At 47.2% G+C, this 17,906-nt stretch overlaps 1 protein-coding gene across 1 annotated transcript in view; it reads left to right on the top strand.

Annotated features, from left to right (window-relative positions):
* Positions 1-612: 612 nt before the first annotated feature.
* LOC141084369 (hexokinase-2) overlaps positions 613-17,906 on the top strand; it is a 41,553-nt gene continuing 24,259 nt past the window's right edge. Inside the window, exons 1-2 of the mRNA XM_073569067.1 lie at positions 613-812; positions 13,563-13,725. Coding sequence (XP_073425168.1) covers positions 750-812; positions 13,563-13,725 — 226 coding nt within the window. The 5' untranslated portion in view covers positions 613-749. The remainder of the gene's footprint in view (positions 813-13,562; positions 13,726-17,906) is intronic.

The following is a 17,906-nucleotide window of genomic DNA, read 5'->3' as shown; positions in this document are numbered from 1 at the left end:
GACCAATTCTGGTGCAGCATCCATCACACACCCCATTCCCAGCCAATAGGCTGCCGTGCCGGCTCTTGCTGATGTTAACCACTGAAGTGCCGTTCGGGATGCTGCAGACATGTATATACATAGCGGTCCATGCTGAGTATACAGACGGTGCAGTGTGGTGTGCACGGAGGAGGCTGTCACCTCCCGGCATTAGTCATCACTGGTGGCGGCAGCTGTGACTCACCCGGGACATAGGATGCTCCGGACGTGCAGCGGCAGTGCAGGGGTTAATCACGGGCGTGACGTCAGTGGGGGCTTGGCTGCCGGGTATCAGTGAATGAAGTAGCACATTGTAAAGAGAGACAGAGAGGGAAAAAGCCGGCAAAGAGGAGCAGAGCAGAGAAGAGAGGAGCGCGGAGTACAGAGGAGCAGAGCAGAGAGGAGCAGAGCATCGGGCAGCAGAGCAGAGAGGAGCAGAGCAGAGAGGAGCAGAGCACCGGGCAGCAGAGCAGAGAGGAGCAGAGCAGAGAGGAGCAGAGCACCGGGCAGAGGAGCAGAGCAGAGCACCGGGCAGCAGAGCAGAGAGAAGCAGAGCAGAGCACCGGGCAGCAGAGCAGAGAGGAGCAGAGCAGAGAGGAGCAGAGCACCGGGCAGCAGAGCAGAGAGGAGCAGAGCAGAGAGGAGCAGAGCACCGGGCAGCAGAGAACAGAGGAGCAGAGCAGAGAGGAGCAGCGGGACAGAGCTGCTACATCTCTGGGGCGGCCACAGACATGATCGCCTCACATCTACTGGCATACTTCTTCACAGAGCTCAACCATGACCAAGTGCAGAAGGTGAGGAAAGAATCTATCTATCTATTATAAATTCCAAAATATGCAGCAGCGCTCCAAAGTCACATGATGAAAAAATGGATTTAATTAGCTTAATTAAGATTATTCTTTCCATGGAAAAGTGCGACCTATCTATCTATCTATCTTTCATCCATCCCTCTATCCCAGGTAGGTGCCGGAGGACACCACATAACTCCCATATAGTCACTGACGCCCACACATCTTTCTACAATAAAGTGGTCCCTGCTGGATGACTTCACCACAGTGTCCTATCCTCAGATGAGATCTTCTGCAGAGCAGTCGGCCATATTTGCCATTTTTGGTCCATTCCTGAACTGTCATTGCGTGTCACCAATATCTCCTCCGGCCGTACATCGGCCACTACTCGCCTGGTGCAATCTGACAATCAGTCTGGCTGCTGTGAACCACTAGAATAGCCAATAGCAAGGGAAAAGAAAATGTATATGGCGGAGCGATCGGTCACCTGATCAATGGTTGTTTAACCATCAACCTACTTCTGTCTGTGTATGGTCATCTAAAGGGGACGTGTCTGATAATAGAGTCCAGGGAAAGGGGGTGGGAGTCACGCTAGAGCGCGGCAGGCGGAGGCGAGTCTGTTGCCAGAGCGCGGCAGGCGGAGGCGAGTCTGTTGCCAGAGCGCGGCAGGCGGAGGCGAGTCTGTTGCCAGAGCGCGGCAGGCGGAGGCGAGTCTGTTGCCAGAGCGCGGCAGGCGGAGGCGAGTCTGTTGCCAGAGCGCGGCAGGCGGAGGCGAGTCTGTTGCCAGAGCGCGGCAGGCGGAGGCGAGTCTGTTGCCAGAGCGCGGCAGGCGGAGGCGAGTCTGTTGCCAGAGCGCAGCAGGCGGAGGCGAGTCTGTTGCCAGAGCGCGGCAGGCGGAGGCGTGTCTGTTGCCAGAGCGCGGCAGGCGGAGGCGTGTCTGTTGCCAGAGCGCGGCAGGCGGAGGCGTGTCTGTTGCCAGAGCGCGGCAGGCGGAGGCGTGTCTGTTGCCAGAGCGCGGCAGGCGGAGGCGAGTCTGTTGCCAGAGCGCGGCAGGCGGAGGCGAGTCTGTTGGTAGAGCGCGGCAGGCGGAGGCGAGTCTGTTGGTAGAGCGCGGCAGGCGGAGGCGAGTCTGTTGGTAGAGCGCGGCAGGCGGAGGCGAGTCTGTTGGTAGAGCGCGGCAGGCGGAGGCGAGTCTGTTGGTAGAGCGCGGCAGGCGGAGGCGAGTCTGTTGGTAGAGCGCGGCAGGCGGAGGCGAGTCTGTTGGTAGAGCGCGGCAGGCGGAGGCGAGTCTGTTGGTAGAGCGCGGCAGGCGGAGGCGAGTCTGTTGGTAGAGCGCGGCAGGCGGAGGCGTGTCTGTTGGTAGAGCGCGGCAGGCGGAGGCGTGTCTGTTGCCAGAGCGCGGCAGGCGGAGGCGTGTCTGTTGCCAGAGCGCGGCAGGCGGAGGCGTGTCTGTTGCCAGAGCGCGGCAGGCGGAGGCGTGTCTGTTGCCAGAGCGCGGCAGGCGGAGGCGTGTCTGTTGCCAGAGCGCGGCAGGCGGAGGCGTGTCTGTTGCTAGAGTGCACATGTTATACCGTAAAGTGCATAAGAGTGTACACTTTGAGGTCACCTCGGGGGCTGGCAGAGATCTATGTAGCATTCTAGGACACTGGTAATTCATGCGGCACGTCCTGTAAGACGCAGCCTCCCCAGCCTGTGCACGTCTAGTAATAGGCTTGTAATGAGGGGAAGCGATGTGACGATACCATGGCTGTGATGACACCTATGTCACAGTGGGATTTTCCCTGCTCCATCTTTCCTCATCACTAAGCATTGATTACCACAATGTGGAAAATGTAAATTCCGCCTCAAACAGGAAGTTTGTTTAGTTGCGTAAAAAACTGACATAAAATCCTGCCCCGATCTCGGTCTGCATATTAACCATTTCCTTCCCCTTGACACGAGCGGGTGCCATCCTGTAACACGGTGACACCGTTGATTTGATGTGAGGCGACGTTTGTTGATCCCTCTGCAGTCCAGCAGTCAGGGCTGTAATATTCATGGCGATGATGGAAGTGGATTATTCTTAGCTTCTAATTGGGATCAATATAAATTTGTCATTTAAAAGGGAACTTCTGGGAATAAAACATGGCCACACTATTGTGGAAAACCCTAGGCTGTGTGCACACGCTGCGGATTAGGTGCGGATTTTGTAAAATCCGCAGGTGAAACCGCAGGTCAAAATACCTGCGGCTTTACCTGCGGATTGCTCTGCGGTTTTGCCCTGCGATTTTTCATCTCCTCAATGGAGGAGATGGCAAACCGCAGCGGAATCCGCAGAAAGAATTGACATGTCAATTCTTTCTGCGGATTGAAAACCGCAGATAATCCGCGTGGAAAACTCCGCACCGTCTGCATTGCGGTGTTTGATTCCCATAGGGAATCATGGTACTGCACACCGCAGCAAAAACTGCTGCGAGTCCGAGGCGGCCGGAACCGCAGCAAAATCCGCAGCATGTGCACACAGCCTTAGGGATGACCGTCCCAATAGCAGGAATCCCAGGGCCGGTGTGACTTCTGAGTCTTTGGGCTGCACTGAGGAGAAATCCGCACCTGCATGGATAAGAGGAGCTGTCGCCATTTTTCTAGAAGTATTCCCTTGAAGGGGGTCTCCAAGAGTCTAAAAATGTTAAGAAAGAAAGGAAAATGTCATCATGAATACTTTCCTGAGCACCTTTTAATTAGCAATTTACACTCCTTTTTGCCTAGAGGTAATGATGATTAGAGAAAGTAAAATGGCCGCCGTCTTTTTCCAATGACAGAGGCTTGTCCTGGAATATTAACGGTTCAGGGGTCTGTGAGCGCGTGCCCTGGGGGAGCTTCACAGTCGCTAGGTCACGGCAGCGGAGATGCATATTGCACATGCTCACGGCCCACAGTCCTGTTCACATTGTAGGATAGATTTCTGTCAGTGTAACAAGACAGCGGCCATCTTAATTCCATTGTCATTACCTCTCTAGACAAAATGAGTGTAATTAAAAGGTATTAAGGAATGTATTCACAATGACATTTTCTTTCTTTACATGTTTCTGTTCCTGGAGACCCCCTTTCAGGGTAATTACAGGTACCTCGCTGCTGGAACACGCAGTGATCCCTGAGGAAATATGTCAGCGTCACCAGGGTGACTAAGCCTTTACATGGGGCGTGTTGGAGCGAGCGGACTGTCCATGTAATGCACAGATATGACGGTGATCTCTGATCTGACTGGCTAATGAACGTCCTAAATGGGGGGGGACCCTCCTATTCAGTCAGAAGGGTTTTCAAACGCAAATGACAATTGACGCCGGGAGCCATTTTGATTTTTCTAGTAGCCAGGCGATATGAACCATAGACCTCTATAGAAGAGATGATGTCAGCAGTCTGTCTATGGGAATTTCTCTGTTGGCAGACTTCCCATATCACTGTAGATAATAATTGCTTTTCCTCCATGTTCATTGTCCGCTGGATTGTGTATAGTAATTTATTGGTTGCTAGGGTGTTTCTAGGAGAATTCTCTGAGCAAGCGAGCTGATGAGCATGCTTTATCCTAATGGGCAGAGTGGTGATGGCATTTCAAGGTTTGCTGAAATCTCAAGGACAGGAATGGAAAGTCTGTATGGAACGATCCAGGTCAACGAAGGGGAAATCGATGTTAGAATTCGTATGGCATTAGCGTCTGAAAATCTTTGTAGCTACCGTTGTATGTAGTGTACCTGTTGTCACCAGTGGCCATTAGTGATGAGCGAGCGTGCTCGACACTCGAGTGAACATCGATGTGCTCGGGCAAGCATTGAGGGTAAAAGTTGCCAGTAGTGATGAGCTAGCGATGTCGCTGTTGCATCACAAAATCGGTGACGCTTTAGCGATATCGCTAGCGATCTTGCTATGTGTAATAGGCCCTTAATTTCATTGAAAAGATAACGAGACTTCTGAATGAAGTTGAGTCATTATAGATCTGCATAAATGAGTCAGAGTACAGAGATGAGCGGCACGTGGTTGTATCAGCTCTTCGTTATATTCCTTCTCATCTAAAATCCTATATTGAATGGTGCCAGTACATGATAAATGTATGAAACACATTCTATAATGCAGCTGCAGCATTTTAGCCTGTTGGTATTTTAATTTTTAAAGTGGATTTGATGAGGCTGATGTGTTGGCTATGAAAGTCTGTCAGAATGGCTGTATAATCTTTTTGTGAAAGCTTTGTAGGAAGAGCATCTGGACTGAAAATGGTCATGTTAATATCAGTATTGTACAGCCATTTTGACATGGATTTTCAGAGTAAGTACACCAGTCTCATTAAGGGGTTATGTAATAATGTATTCTGAAATCTGGTGACCCATCCTCTTTAATCTTTAGTCACTCTCCATTAATATGTATGTTTTTTACTACCTAGTGTAAATGGCGCTGTGCTACTTTTCTTTTGTTCCTGTTTGTCCTCTCTTCCCGGTCTATAAATCTAGTTTGTGTTTTTTTTTTTTAGTTTTTTTTTTAGCTAAGTGGGTGTGATCCTAGAGAAGACTCCTACTGTTCTCTATGGGACTATTCAAGACTTTACCCACTTGGCTTAAAAGGCTAGATTTATATACGCTGAAGAAGGGAGAGGAGCGGGAACAAAGGAAATGCACGCCAAATTCAGGAGAACAGGGGCAGGTAAAAAAAATGACATATTAAAGGCAGATGTCGGGATATCTTTAAAAATAAATGGAGCGCCCCATGCCAGGGCTGTGGGGTACTCGGTACCGGGCCCGTTGGTTTCAATGGGAGTTGTCACAGTGGCAGTGACCCGGTCCGTGGCCCTGGGCATCCAATGTAAAAGGGGAATGTCGAGCTTGTGGGTGATGATTAAAGTTTGAGTGATTCGTGGTGCCACCTGTGGTGTTCGGCAATGAAGATTTTAAGCCGACGCTGCAGACAGATCCTCTGGGACAGATGGTGTGGTGCAGCAAGGATGTTATAGTCCTCCACAGGCAGGGCTGTAGTCCCAGGGCAGTGTAGGTGAAGTGACACGTAGATGGTGCAGTGTCAGGCGCGGGGGGACGTAGCAGTGCTTAGTAGGTTGACGCAGGAATAAGTGGAGGACACCAGGGCATGCAGTTCCAAAGCTTTACTCACAGTCTGTTGTGGTACAAGGGCCCGCATCCGTGCTGTGTCCTCCGGGTCAGGAGCTCAGCCAACTTCCAGGCAAGATGAAGTCTTCCTTTCCAACACTCCGCCAACATGTCCCTTTTCTGAACGTCTCCCTCTTAGCACCTAGAATGAAGTACTCAAAGTACTGAGTTACACTGGAGTTCCTCCTGTCAGATGTTCCTATGAACTCTACTTGTGCGGCAGACAGCTGTAGCCTGCTTCGGGGACTCCTTACTACCTAGTCCCGGCTCACTCACGATGCTGTTGTGCCCCCAAGTCTGGTGTGGGAATAAAGTGGTGACAACTTCTATTCCTCCGGTGTCTGCTGCACGACTATTAGTATCCATACAACCTCGGGGACCGGACCCCGGCCTTGCGCTGTGAACTTGGGAAGGGTTCTGCTCTAACCCTAGTCCTTAGTTCCCTTCTTCTCCTCACGTTCCGTACAAATTCTTTCCTTCTTATGGAGAGAGTCAGGCTTTCTATCAATGTCCATTTTTTGTGCCAGCGGACCCAGGTCACTTAGGTCGGCTGCAGCACTTCCTTCATCCATCCCACTCAGGGGATCTTCTCTCACAGACTCTCACAGACTCCCTCAGTCACTCTCTGCCTGACTGACCGAATCCTAAACTCTTCCCGCTCTTTTTGTGCAAACTAAACTCATGCACATCCTTTAGCCAAAATAACTGCGACCAACCACTTCCGGTAACCATCAATGAGTTTCTTACAATGCTCTGCTGGAATTTTAGACCATTCTTCTTTAGCAAACTGCTCCAGGTCCCTGATATTTGAAGGGTGCCTTCTCCAAACTGCCATTTTTAGATCTCTCCACAGGTGTTCTATGGGATTCAGGTCTGGACTCATTGCTGGCCACCTTAGAAGTCTCCAGTGCTTTCTCTCAAACCATTTTCTAGTGCTTTTTGAAGTGTGTTTTGGGTCATTGTCCTGCTGGAAGACCCATGACCTCTGAGGGAGACCCAGCTTTCTCACACTGGGCCCTACATTATGCTGCAAAATTTGTTTGTAGTCTTCTGACTTCGTATCGCCATGCACACGGTCAAGCAGTCCAGTGCCAGAGGCAGCAAAGCAACCCCAAAACCTCCGCCATGTTTAACTGTAGGGACCATGTTATTTTCTTTGAATGCCTCTTATTTTTTCTCCTGTAAACTCTGTTGATGCCTTTGCCCAAAAAGCTCTACTTTTGTCTCATCTGACCAGAGAACATTCTTCCAAAACGTTTTAGGCTTTTTCAGGTAAGATTTGGCAAACTCCAGCCTGGCTTTGTTTATGTCTCGGGGTAAGAAGTGGGGTCTTCCTGGGTCTCCTACCATACAGTCCCTTTTCATTCAGACGCCGACGGATAGTATGGGTTGACACTGTTGTACCCTCGGACTGCAGGGCAGCTTGAACTTGTTTGGATGTTAGTCGAGGTTCTTTATCCAACATCCACACAATCTTGCGTTGAAATCTCTTGTCAATTTTTCTTTTCCGTCCACATCTAGGGAGGTTAGCCACAGTGCCATGGGCTTTAAACTTCTTGATGACACTGCGCACGGTAGACACAGGAACATTCAGGTCTTTGGAGATGGACTTGTAGCCTTGAGATTGCTCATGCTTCCTCACAATTTGGTTTCTCAAGTCCTCAGACAGTTCTTTGGTCTTCTTTCTTTTCTCCATGCTCAATGTGGTACACACAAGGACACAGGACAGAGGTTGAGTCAACTTTAATCCATGTCAACTGGCTGCAAGTGTGATTTAGTTATTGCCAACACCTGTTAGGTACCACAGGTAAGTAACAGGTGCTGTTAATTACACAAATTAGAGAAGCATCACATGATTTTTCGAACAGTGCCAATACTTTTGTCCACCCTCTTTTTTATGTTTGGTGTGGAATTATATCCAATTTGGCTTTAGGACAATTCTTTTTGTGTTTTTTCATTTAAGACAAATTAAATGAAGATAATAATAACAAATAATTTGTGTTTGCAATCATTTTCAGGAAGAAACTGAGTATTATCTGACAGAATTGCAGGGGTGTCAATACTTTTGGCCACAACTGTAAATATTTCCTGTTAGTCCCAAGATTGCATCCTTCATTCGCAGCAATGTTTAGTATCCATAATTTATACATCTAAAAAATCTATAGAGAAGAACAACTATGACTATATCCTGACTAGCAGAATGGGAATAGTAGTAAGGTTTGGACACTCCTCCATTTCTTCTATTCCGAGAAAACCCCTCTGCAGTTAGAAGTTCTCCCCCTGTCACGTACATTGGGCTGAAACCAGACACCCTGGCTGGAGGAAACTGAGTCATTTCACCATCCACCTCCTGCACTGCTGCTGCCCCAGCCTGGAGAGAGCGCAGCATGTGCTGTGGGAGCATCATTTGTTTAGAGAGCGGACCGGTTTCTGGCAGGCGTGGCGGTGGCTTACACAACTATTAATTACCTATAGCATTCCCATGAAGACGCTTGTGTCTCGTTTTATAGCACTTATCTCAAGACGGTATTAAATCTAGGAGAGTGGGCTCACTTCTCAGCCCCTGCGCTCAGCGAAAGGGACCTCTGAAGGGATCACATATTTAGAACACCTTGATAAGTTTTACCTATTAGGCTGCGGTCACATACCCGGGAGCAATCTCCATTATATATATATATATATATATATATATATATATATATATATATATACATATATATATATAAAATAAATCTTTATATAGCGCTAACATATTCCGCAGCGCTTTACAGTTTGCACACATTTTCATCACTGTCCCGGGTGGGGCTCACAATCTATATTCCCTATCAGTATGTCTTTGGAGTGTGGGAGGAAACCGGAGTGCCCGGAGGAAACCCACGCAAACACGGGGAGAACATACAAACTCCTTGCAGATGTTGCAGCGCTAACCACTGAGCCACCGTGCTGCCATATATATATATAAAAAAAAAAAATATTATATATATATATATATATATATATATATATATATATATATATAATGTATAATAATTTTTTTTTTTTTTATATATCAGAAAGCAGTCAGACTCATCTGAATTAGTATTGAGCGAGTATACTCATTGCTCTGGTTTTCCCGAGCATCGGGCGATCTCCGAGTATTTGGATGTGCCCGGAGATTGTCTCTGTCACAGTAGCTGCATGATTTGTGATTTGCGGCTGCTAGCCAGCCTGATTACATGTGGCAATTCCCTAACAAACAGGCATTCCTCACATGAATTCAAGCTGTCTAGCAGTCACAAATCATGCAGCTGCGGCGACGAAAACTAAATCTCCGAGCTTTCCAAAATACTCGGCGGACACCCGAGCAACGAGTATACTCGCTCATCACTAATCTGAATACATCCATTCTACCCAATATCTGTTACAATCACAGATCTGAGAGTGAAATCTGTCAGACTCGAATCGTGTCCTATTTTCATCCAATTTTGAGGATCAGAATCTGCCATTACACAATGGGTCCGTGGGCTGTTCGATTGAAAAAAAAAAAATCAAACAGGAAATGGACATTTCACAAGGATGTCTGAAGCTGGAGACACACAACGTTTTTTGTTCCAGGCCACATTGAACCACTTCAGCAGAGGCAATCAATAGTAAAGCTATGGCCATCCGAGACCTTTATGGCATATATTTCTGAGATGTCATAAATGTCTGATCTCGGCTCTGGGTTTCCACCTACTGGGAGGGTGAGGATGTTCTGTGACCAGTCATCACTTTCAGAGATGAGGGAACCATGAGTCCACGTGGTTCTCTCCTCTGCAGAATATGTGGGTAATTAGGGCCTAACATCCTACAACTACCATAAACTACAATGAGAAGAACCACATGCACAAACCACCACCTTTGTGCGCTCTCGTACATTTTACTAGCGGTGGACGCCGCAGCATCACACAGGTGCTGAGCTCCTAGCATTCTCAATATTGCAATCTGCACAGTATCATATACACTTTTCCCACTTGTTTGCAAACCACCATCTTTAACTCATTTACTCTTTCAAGGGCCCCATTCTCCATGTATTTTGGAGGAATAGAGATGGCCACACAAAGTAACATTAGTACGTGCTCCAAAAAAAAAAGAAAAAATGGGGTCTGCACACCTTTAATATTAATAAACGGGTGCAGAAATCTGCTATGTGGCCAATGCACTAACATATATATGGGTCGCCCCGTCCCAGGGCTGTGGGGTACTCGGTACCGGGCTGGTGTCAGGGGGAGAATGTCACAGCAGCGGTGACCCAGTCCGTGGTCCTGGGCGCCCAATATCAATGGCGGGTGATGTTTGTGATGTAGTTTATATGGATAGTTCGTGACGCCACCTGTGGTGTTTGGCAAGTAAGATGTTAAGCCAACGCTGCTTGCAGATCCACTGGGACTGATGGTGTGATGCAGCAAAGATGGTATAGCTCCCCACAGGTGGAGCTGTAGTCCCAGGGCAGTGTAGGTGCGATGGATGAGGAGAGGCGCAGAAGGGTATAGATGTAAGTACCCAGATGTAGCGGTGCTGAAGGTGCTAGCGACGAATCAATGGAGGACACCAGAGCTTGCAGCTTCAAATCTTTACTCACAGTTCGTGGTACACACTGGTGCCTGCCTCCATGCCGTGTCCTCTGGGGTAGGGACTCAACCTCCAGGGCAAGTCAGGGCTCTCCTCTCCAACACTCCGCCAACATGTGCCTTTCCTGAACGACTCCGCTATTGCGCCTTTTAGTGTGAAGAGCTCCAGTACCGTGGTTCTCTGAAGTTCCTCCTGTCAGATGTTCCTAACAACTCTACTTGTATGACAGACAGCTGTAGCCTGCTCGGGGATGCTCCTGGATCCCGGCTCTGTCAGTTTGCTGTTGTGTCCCAAGTCTTGGATGGGAGTAGTGCATTTACAGCCAACTACTCCACCGGTGTCTGCTGCAGAACCATAAGTGTCCATACAACCTCGGGGACCGAGCCCCGGCCTTGCGCTGAGAACCTATAGGCAGGGTTCCAATCCAACCCACGCTTCCTCTCTGTTCTCTCTCCTTCGTTCCGTACTTGTCTTTCTCTCTATGGAAACTTAGGTTGCAGTTCTACGTCTTTCTCCTTCTCTTCTCTTTCCCGTGCCAGCTGGCTCAGGTCACTGAGGCAGCTGCAGCACTCCTTCCTCCATCCCTTCTTCCCGGGATCCCTCACTCCTCACTGAGTGGCTTCCTACTCCGCCGACCTTCTGTCAGACTGACCCGTGAGGGACTGAGCCCTCTCAGGGACTGAACTCCAATTCTAAACTTTCCCACTCTTTTATATGGATCTCAACTCCACCCACCTCCCAGCACATCTCGTGTTACGAAGCAAGGAATCACCAGAGGTGCTCTGCTACCCTCTAAGCATGAGCCGCAATGTGATCAGTGCTGAACTATCCTGTGTGTGGGATGCAGGTGTTGGAGTGCGGAGAGGAGCTCCCAACTTACCAGGATGGTGGGGCACTACACCTTAGGAGAAGGTGCAGTACCTCTGTGGCGACTGAGCCTCAAGGGCGCCACATATACACGATACGTCAGCACACTACGACTAATGAATACATGAACTCCAATATTGCTGCAAAACGTTACAAATGTAAAGGTACTTTGCGTTTTATGATCAAAGAGCGCCAACCATGCCAAGGTGACCTTTTTAATATGGATGGTCCCTAGCCACTAAGTTACTTCTCTGTGTGCCAAACCAACCTCATGTGAATGGGGAGTGAGAAGGAAACTAGGTGTAGCGCTGAATTAAATCTTAAGTGGGCAAAATGTGCATAAGGGTACTGAGCCCTGGAGGGGGCAACACTCCCCCAATATGTACTGCACAAAAAGGAAAAAAATAGGGCCTGCACACCTTCAGGGACCAAAAAAACCCCGCTAAGTACCTTTTACGTTTTTAATATTTGCAGCAGTGTTGGAGTTTGTGCATTCATTAGTCGCAGTGTACTGACGCATCGTATGTGCGGTATATATTAGTACGTGCCCATCCTGCGCTTTGCACCATTCCTCTCTGACATGTATGGTGAAGAAACCTTCAGTAGGAAAAGCACATAATTTTAATTCTAACACTTTAGTAGTCAGTACAGTTATTACCTTATTGAAGTGGAAACGATGCCGTATAATCAGACTTTCTTGACTATCAGAATCTGGAATAAAGGCACTACTGTAGATATGTTTTTACAGATTACCATAGGCGTAAAGAGGAAGATCCACAATCCGTTATCATCTATCCTTACTATAGATGTTGTGAGTAGTGAGGCAGTGTACGTGTGACCATGGCTTTCTTCAGACAGGATTTACAGGGCTGAAATTTCCCAAACCATTAGAAAAATAAGTGTTTCCAAACACAAGACAGTGCCACTCTTTTCTTGGGCTGTATGTGCTAATACAACATAGGCAACAAAAATAGCTGAGCGATAATACCATGTCTGGCTTAAAGACCAGAATATACAGTATGTGCATGCAGCTTCTGTCACTCCAGCTCTATTCCCCGACAAATGCCGCCTGCTTCTGCTTGATAGCCTCTATGCTGTGTGACTTCAGGCAAAGGAACCATCAGTTAAGCAGAAGGAAGTGGAGCTGGGGTGACAGAGGCTTGAGATCTACCATAGATCTTTAGCCTCATTTGCATATAAATTTAAGCACTGCTTTCTCAGTACCGCGGTAACAGACTGGCCATGTAAAGGTATTGCTGTACTTGTGTTATGAAAGGGCTATATGCGCATATAAATAGTTTGTGAGGTGAAATCCTGTTGACATTTTCCCTTAAGTCTCAAACAACACCCCTAGTGTGTTTAAGACTGCATGAAAATCCACAGCCACACCAATTTTACATATTTCGCCTGTGAAAACAATCTCACTTAATTTTGCAGGGAAAGGCTGTTTCTATGAGCTGTTCAGTTTTGAGGGTGAGTCGCCTGTTGGGCGCTAACGGTAGATGCCACCCTGAGAGAATGGCCGTCTTATGTAACACGTGATACTGGATCAGGCAGGAGGACACAATGAGACTTCCCTGTAAGGCCTTTTCCAGTCCAGTTTAGCGTACACCTCGCCCTCTATGTTCTGTTTCGTTGGCAGCGTCTTCGACAGACCATAGCCCGATACTGCCATGGTCATCACGGCCGCTTACCAGGTGACTGGAGATGTTGATGTCAACCAGGAGGCTTTTTTAGCTCTGAGTCTATGTTGCACTAAGGTTACATCTTCATTATTTAAGGATTAACACAATCTCTGAGTTCTGGCTTCAGGACATCCTGGAGAAGACGGAAAGCGTGACTAGGTATTGTAGGGAGTGTTCTGCCATTACAGTGTAATTACAGGCCATACCAGAATCATCATGGACTGCTTAACTCCTTCTGTCTCAGACGTTCTTTTGTTCCTTCTTTCTTATTAGCATCCTATTATCATATATGGTAACATTTCGTAAACAGCAGCACGCCCGGCTTTTGTCTCTAGACTTAGAGGACATAGAGTATCTATACCGTGAAGGGTGCCCCCGTGTGCCAGCCATGCCTTGGCTTTGGTATCAAGTCCGCTCAGATCTGTGGGAAACCAGTAGAAGAAATTAGCAGCAGAAGCTCACAGCCAACTGTTGTGTTTTCTCTCCAGGTGGACAAGTACCTCTACCACATGCGCCTCTCTGATGAGACCCTGTTGGAGGTATCGAATAGATTTGGCAAGGAGATGGAGAAAGGACTCGGGACAGAAACCAATCCCACCGCCTGTGTGAAGATGCTGCCCACATTTGTCCGGTCCACACCAGATGGCACAGGTAGGTCGGGGCAGGTGTGACACCAAAAGGGACAATGCTAGAACTTCATGATAGTGTGACACGTAATGCAATTGTCTATTTTAGACCAATTCATTGTCTAAAGCTCCACCTTGAAGCCAGACTGATAATGGTGTTGGAACAACTTTATGATCCGTTTCGAAAATATCTATTCCCATAATATCTGACTTTACAAGTGAGAGAAGTATTGGATGCAGAGTATGGGAGGGGAGGAACCAAGTTTTTCCTGAATCGGCATGGTCGTAGAATTCGGGCCATGTTTTTGTCAGCCATGTTGACAAGTGGAGTGTTGAGGTTGGGTTCATTTAATGACAATCTAATGGGTATTTATATCTTGTTATTTGTACAGCTCCAACATATACCGCAGCACTTTACAGACATCATCGCTGACCCCATTGGGTCTCACCATCTAATTCCCAATCAGGATGTCTTTGGAAAGTGGGAGGAAACACACCTATTTAGGGGAGAACATAGAGTAGAAGAAAGGAACCTCGACTCTCCAAGGGATGCAATCCGAAATCCTATGTACCGTAGTTTTATTTTGGTATACTGGTCATTGCACACGCTGGGGCGATATGCTGACATTACAAAAAAAAACTACTTATGATTTTATGATTGCATCCCTTGGAGTGCGGAGGTTCATTTCTTCAAAATTTGGATGGATTTCCAGGACTAGTGAATGCCCAACCATTATGTTTAGCGGCACAGACACCATGCACATGTAGGCTGTGTCTCAACTGCCCCCACAGCAGGCAATGTCGAGAAATCTGCCATTTTACATTGCAACATGACTACCTTAAAGGGAACCTGTCACCAGTTTTGGCCGATAAAAGTTACGGCCATCACTTTTCAGGGCTTAGCTACAGCATTCTATAATGCTGTATATCTGCCCCCAACCCGACCTGTAAGAGAAAAAAAATTTACCTTTTATTATACTCGCCTGGGGGGCGGTGTGGTCCGAGGGGTTTGGCTCTTCTTGGTCTGGCACCTCCCATCTTATGATCGCCGCCCTCCTGCTTGCTTTGCGTGGATGAGGCGTCCCTGCATCATCCACACAGACTCCTCGGCTCCTACGCAGGTGTACTTATCTAGTCAGGGCAGATCAGTACGCCTGTGCTGGAGAACGATGCCGAGCAGACTGTGTGGATGATGCAGGGGTGCTTCAGCTACACGAAGCAGGAGGGCGGCGATCATAAGATGGGAGGTGCCGGACCAAGAAGAGCCAAACCCCTCGGACCAGACGCCCCTCAGGTAAGTATAATAAAAGGTTTTTTTTTTTTTCTCTTACATGTCTGGTAGCATTTTTTTTTTTTTTTTTTCCCCTGTTCTTACCACAATGATGAAACAAATACCCACAGACAAAGACTTTAATATTGGAGGTGGTCTATGTTGGATGGAGAGGCGTCAATGGGTATGTTGGGTGTATGTACCAAGAGCTTTCTTGGGTCATCCGCTCCATTATAAACAGTGAGTAGAAAATTCCCCAATTCTAGACTGTAGTTCATGCTGTAGTGTACAAAAGCAGACTATGCCCCCCAAAAATGATCCGGTGATTAGCTGTTCATCCCAGGGAAAGCTCCTTTCCTCTTTCCAGTACCACAATACATATGTTTGCTCCCTTGTAAGATTCCCTTGTGGTTTCCGTCCTCTATACTTAGAGCAGCAGACGTGCCACAGCCTGGCATTTTGGCAATTATGCAAACACAAGAATGTCTTTGGGCAGTGAATCTCTCCCTCGTAGAAACATGTCTTTGTGCTAAAACACTGGAAGGACTGTAGTCGGCAAAACTCCGGTACGCTGGCACGGTGCATGGCTGCCACATTGATAACATATCCTGCTATCGCTGCAGGATCGTTTTATTGCCCTTGTAAAGCACAATGGAGCGTCTGTTAAAGCCGTCTAAGCATGCCAATTGTGTGTACTGATATTATAGTCAGATTTGGAGAGAGCTGTGCAAATTACTGCTCCAAACAGTAAAAATGACACATATCGGGAGTCTGCGATTGTAAAAGAGGGACTGTATAATGAAGCTACACATAGTATGTCCTCATAGTAATATCCGATAAAATGAAAAACTGGCACTCAACTTAATGCTTGGTGAGGCAGTTTATTGTAGCACCAGAAAACGTTTCGGTCAATATAGACCTTCATCAGTTACGTGCTAGTATGTTTGAAAGTAGCTTGAAGGAGGGCGCTTTTTATGTTATTCACTGATAACACCAGCCTGGTCCTTCTGGACGTGGGTAAACACCACTTGTGGACAAGTGGTGTTTACCCAAGTCCAGGAGGACCAGGCTGCGCTGATATTTTCAACCATTAAGATTATCCTGCGTTACAGCAGCATTCTGACCATTTGATTACTGGCGTTATCAGTGAATAACATAAAAAGCGCCCTCCTTCAAGCTACTTTCAAACATACTAGCACGTAACTGATGAAGGTCTATATTGACCGAAACGTTTTCTGGTACTACAATAAACTGCCTCACCAAGCATTAAGTTGAGTGCCAGGTTTTCATTTTATCATATATGGTTTGGGAACCTAACTTGGCACCACTACAGTAGTGCACACTGTGTTTTCTACTCCTAGTAATATCCAACATGATGGCACCATTACACATGCCACCATCGTTATGTCAATGTCTGTCCATGTGAACAACTTGTTTCTGGGAAGACTCCACTCTAATAAACATTGCCCAAGATATATGGCAGCACAGGCATGTCACCATTCTCACTAGTAAGGTCATATGTGGCCTTATGTAAGGGATAAAGGGGATGTGTCAGTTCTCCTGACATGTCAGTTTTTTTTCCATGAAATTCCAGTTGTTGTGGTTCCATTCTTGCTATTTTACATTTTCAGCCCCTCTGTTATTCATGCCTAAAACATGCATAAACCGACAACTGGGGTTACCACTTGCCATATCACAGGGGCGTGTTCATACAGTGTAATACTAGCTGCACTGATTGGACAGTGTAAGTATTCAGTGACCCACCCCCAACTTGTAACTCTCAGTTGTCATTTTACTCATAAGTTTATTACACAGAATAAAACAGACATGTCGGGAGAGCTGATGGGGCCACTTCAAGGTTTTCTTGGCTAAACTGATAGAATGTTAGAGTTGGAAGGGACCTCCAGGGTCATCGTGTCCATCCCCCTGCTCAATGCAGGAGTCACTAAACCATCTCAGACAGATGTCTGTCCAGCCTCTGTTTGAAGACTTCCATTGAAGGAGAACTCACCACCTCTCGAGGCAACCTGTTCTACTCATTGGTCAAAAATGCATCACTGTCAAAAAGTTTTTTCTAATATCTAATCTATCTTCTCCCTTTCAGTTTCATTCCATTGCTTCTCGGGTTACCATGTGCAAATCAGTATAAAGATGATCCCTCTACACTGAGAGATCCCTTCAGATATTTGTAGACAGCTATTAAGTCTTCTCTTTGCCTTCTTTTTTGCAAGCTAAACATTCCCAGATCCTTTAACCGTTCCTCGTAGGACATACTCTGCAGTCCGCTTACCATCCTGGTAGCTCTTCTCTGAATTTGCTCCAGTTTTTCAGTGTTTTTTTTTTTTTTTGTCAAAATGTTGTGCCCAGAACTGGACACAGTATTCCAGATGAGGTCTAACCAGGGAGGAGTAGAGGGGGATAATTACTTCACCTGATCTAGACTCTATACTTTCCTTAATACATCTTAGAACTGTGTTTGTCATTTTTGCTGCTGCATCACACTGTTGACTCATGTGCAGTCTGTGATCTATTAGTATACCCAATTCTTTTTCACACATGCTGTTGCTTCCTCCCATTCAGTTGATGTAATTTTCATTTTTCTTCCCCAGATGTAGAATTTTGCATTTCTTCCTGTTAAATACCATTTTATTAGTCGCTGCCCATTGTTCAAGCTTATCTAGATCCTTCTGAAACCTTTCTGTCTTCTCGAGTGTTAAGCCCCCGTTACACACTGCGATATCTCTAGCAATATCGCTGTAAAGTCACCGATTTTGTGACGTTACAGCGATATTGCTAGCGATATCCCTGCATGTGATACTTACCTCCGACCGGCTCCCCCGCTGATTATCGCTGATCGCGCGAGAAGCTGCTGGTGCCGGGGCGGGAGGACGCAGGATCGCCGCGTCTGACAGGTAAGTAGAGATCCCCGTCCCCAG

This window comes from Dendrobates tinctorius, unplaced genomic scaffold, assembly GCF_039654945.1.
Source record: "Dendrobates tinctorius isolate UK_male_01 unplaced genomic scaffold, ASM3965494v1 ptg000022l, whole genome shotgun sequence".
NCBI classification, from domain to species: Eukaryota; Metazoa; Chordata; class Amphibia; order Anura; family Dendrobatidae; genus Dendrobates; species Dendrobates tinctorius.
This window is presented reverse-complemented; position numbering and strand designations above follow the sequence as displayed.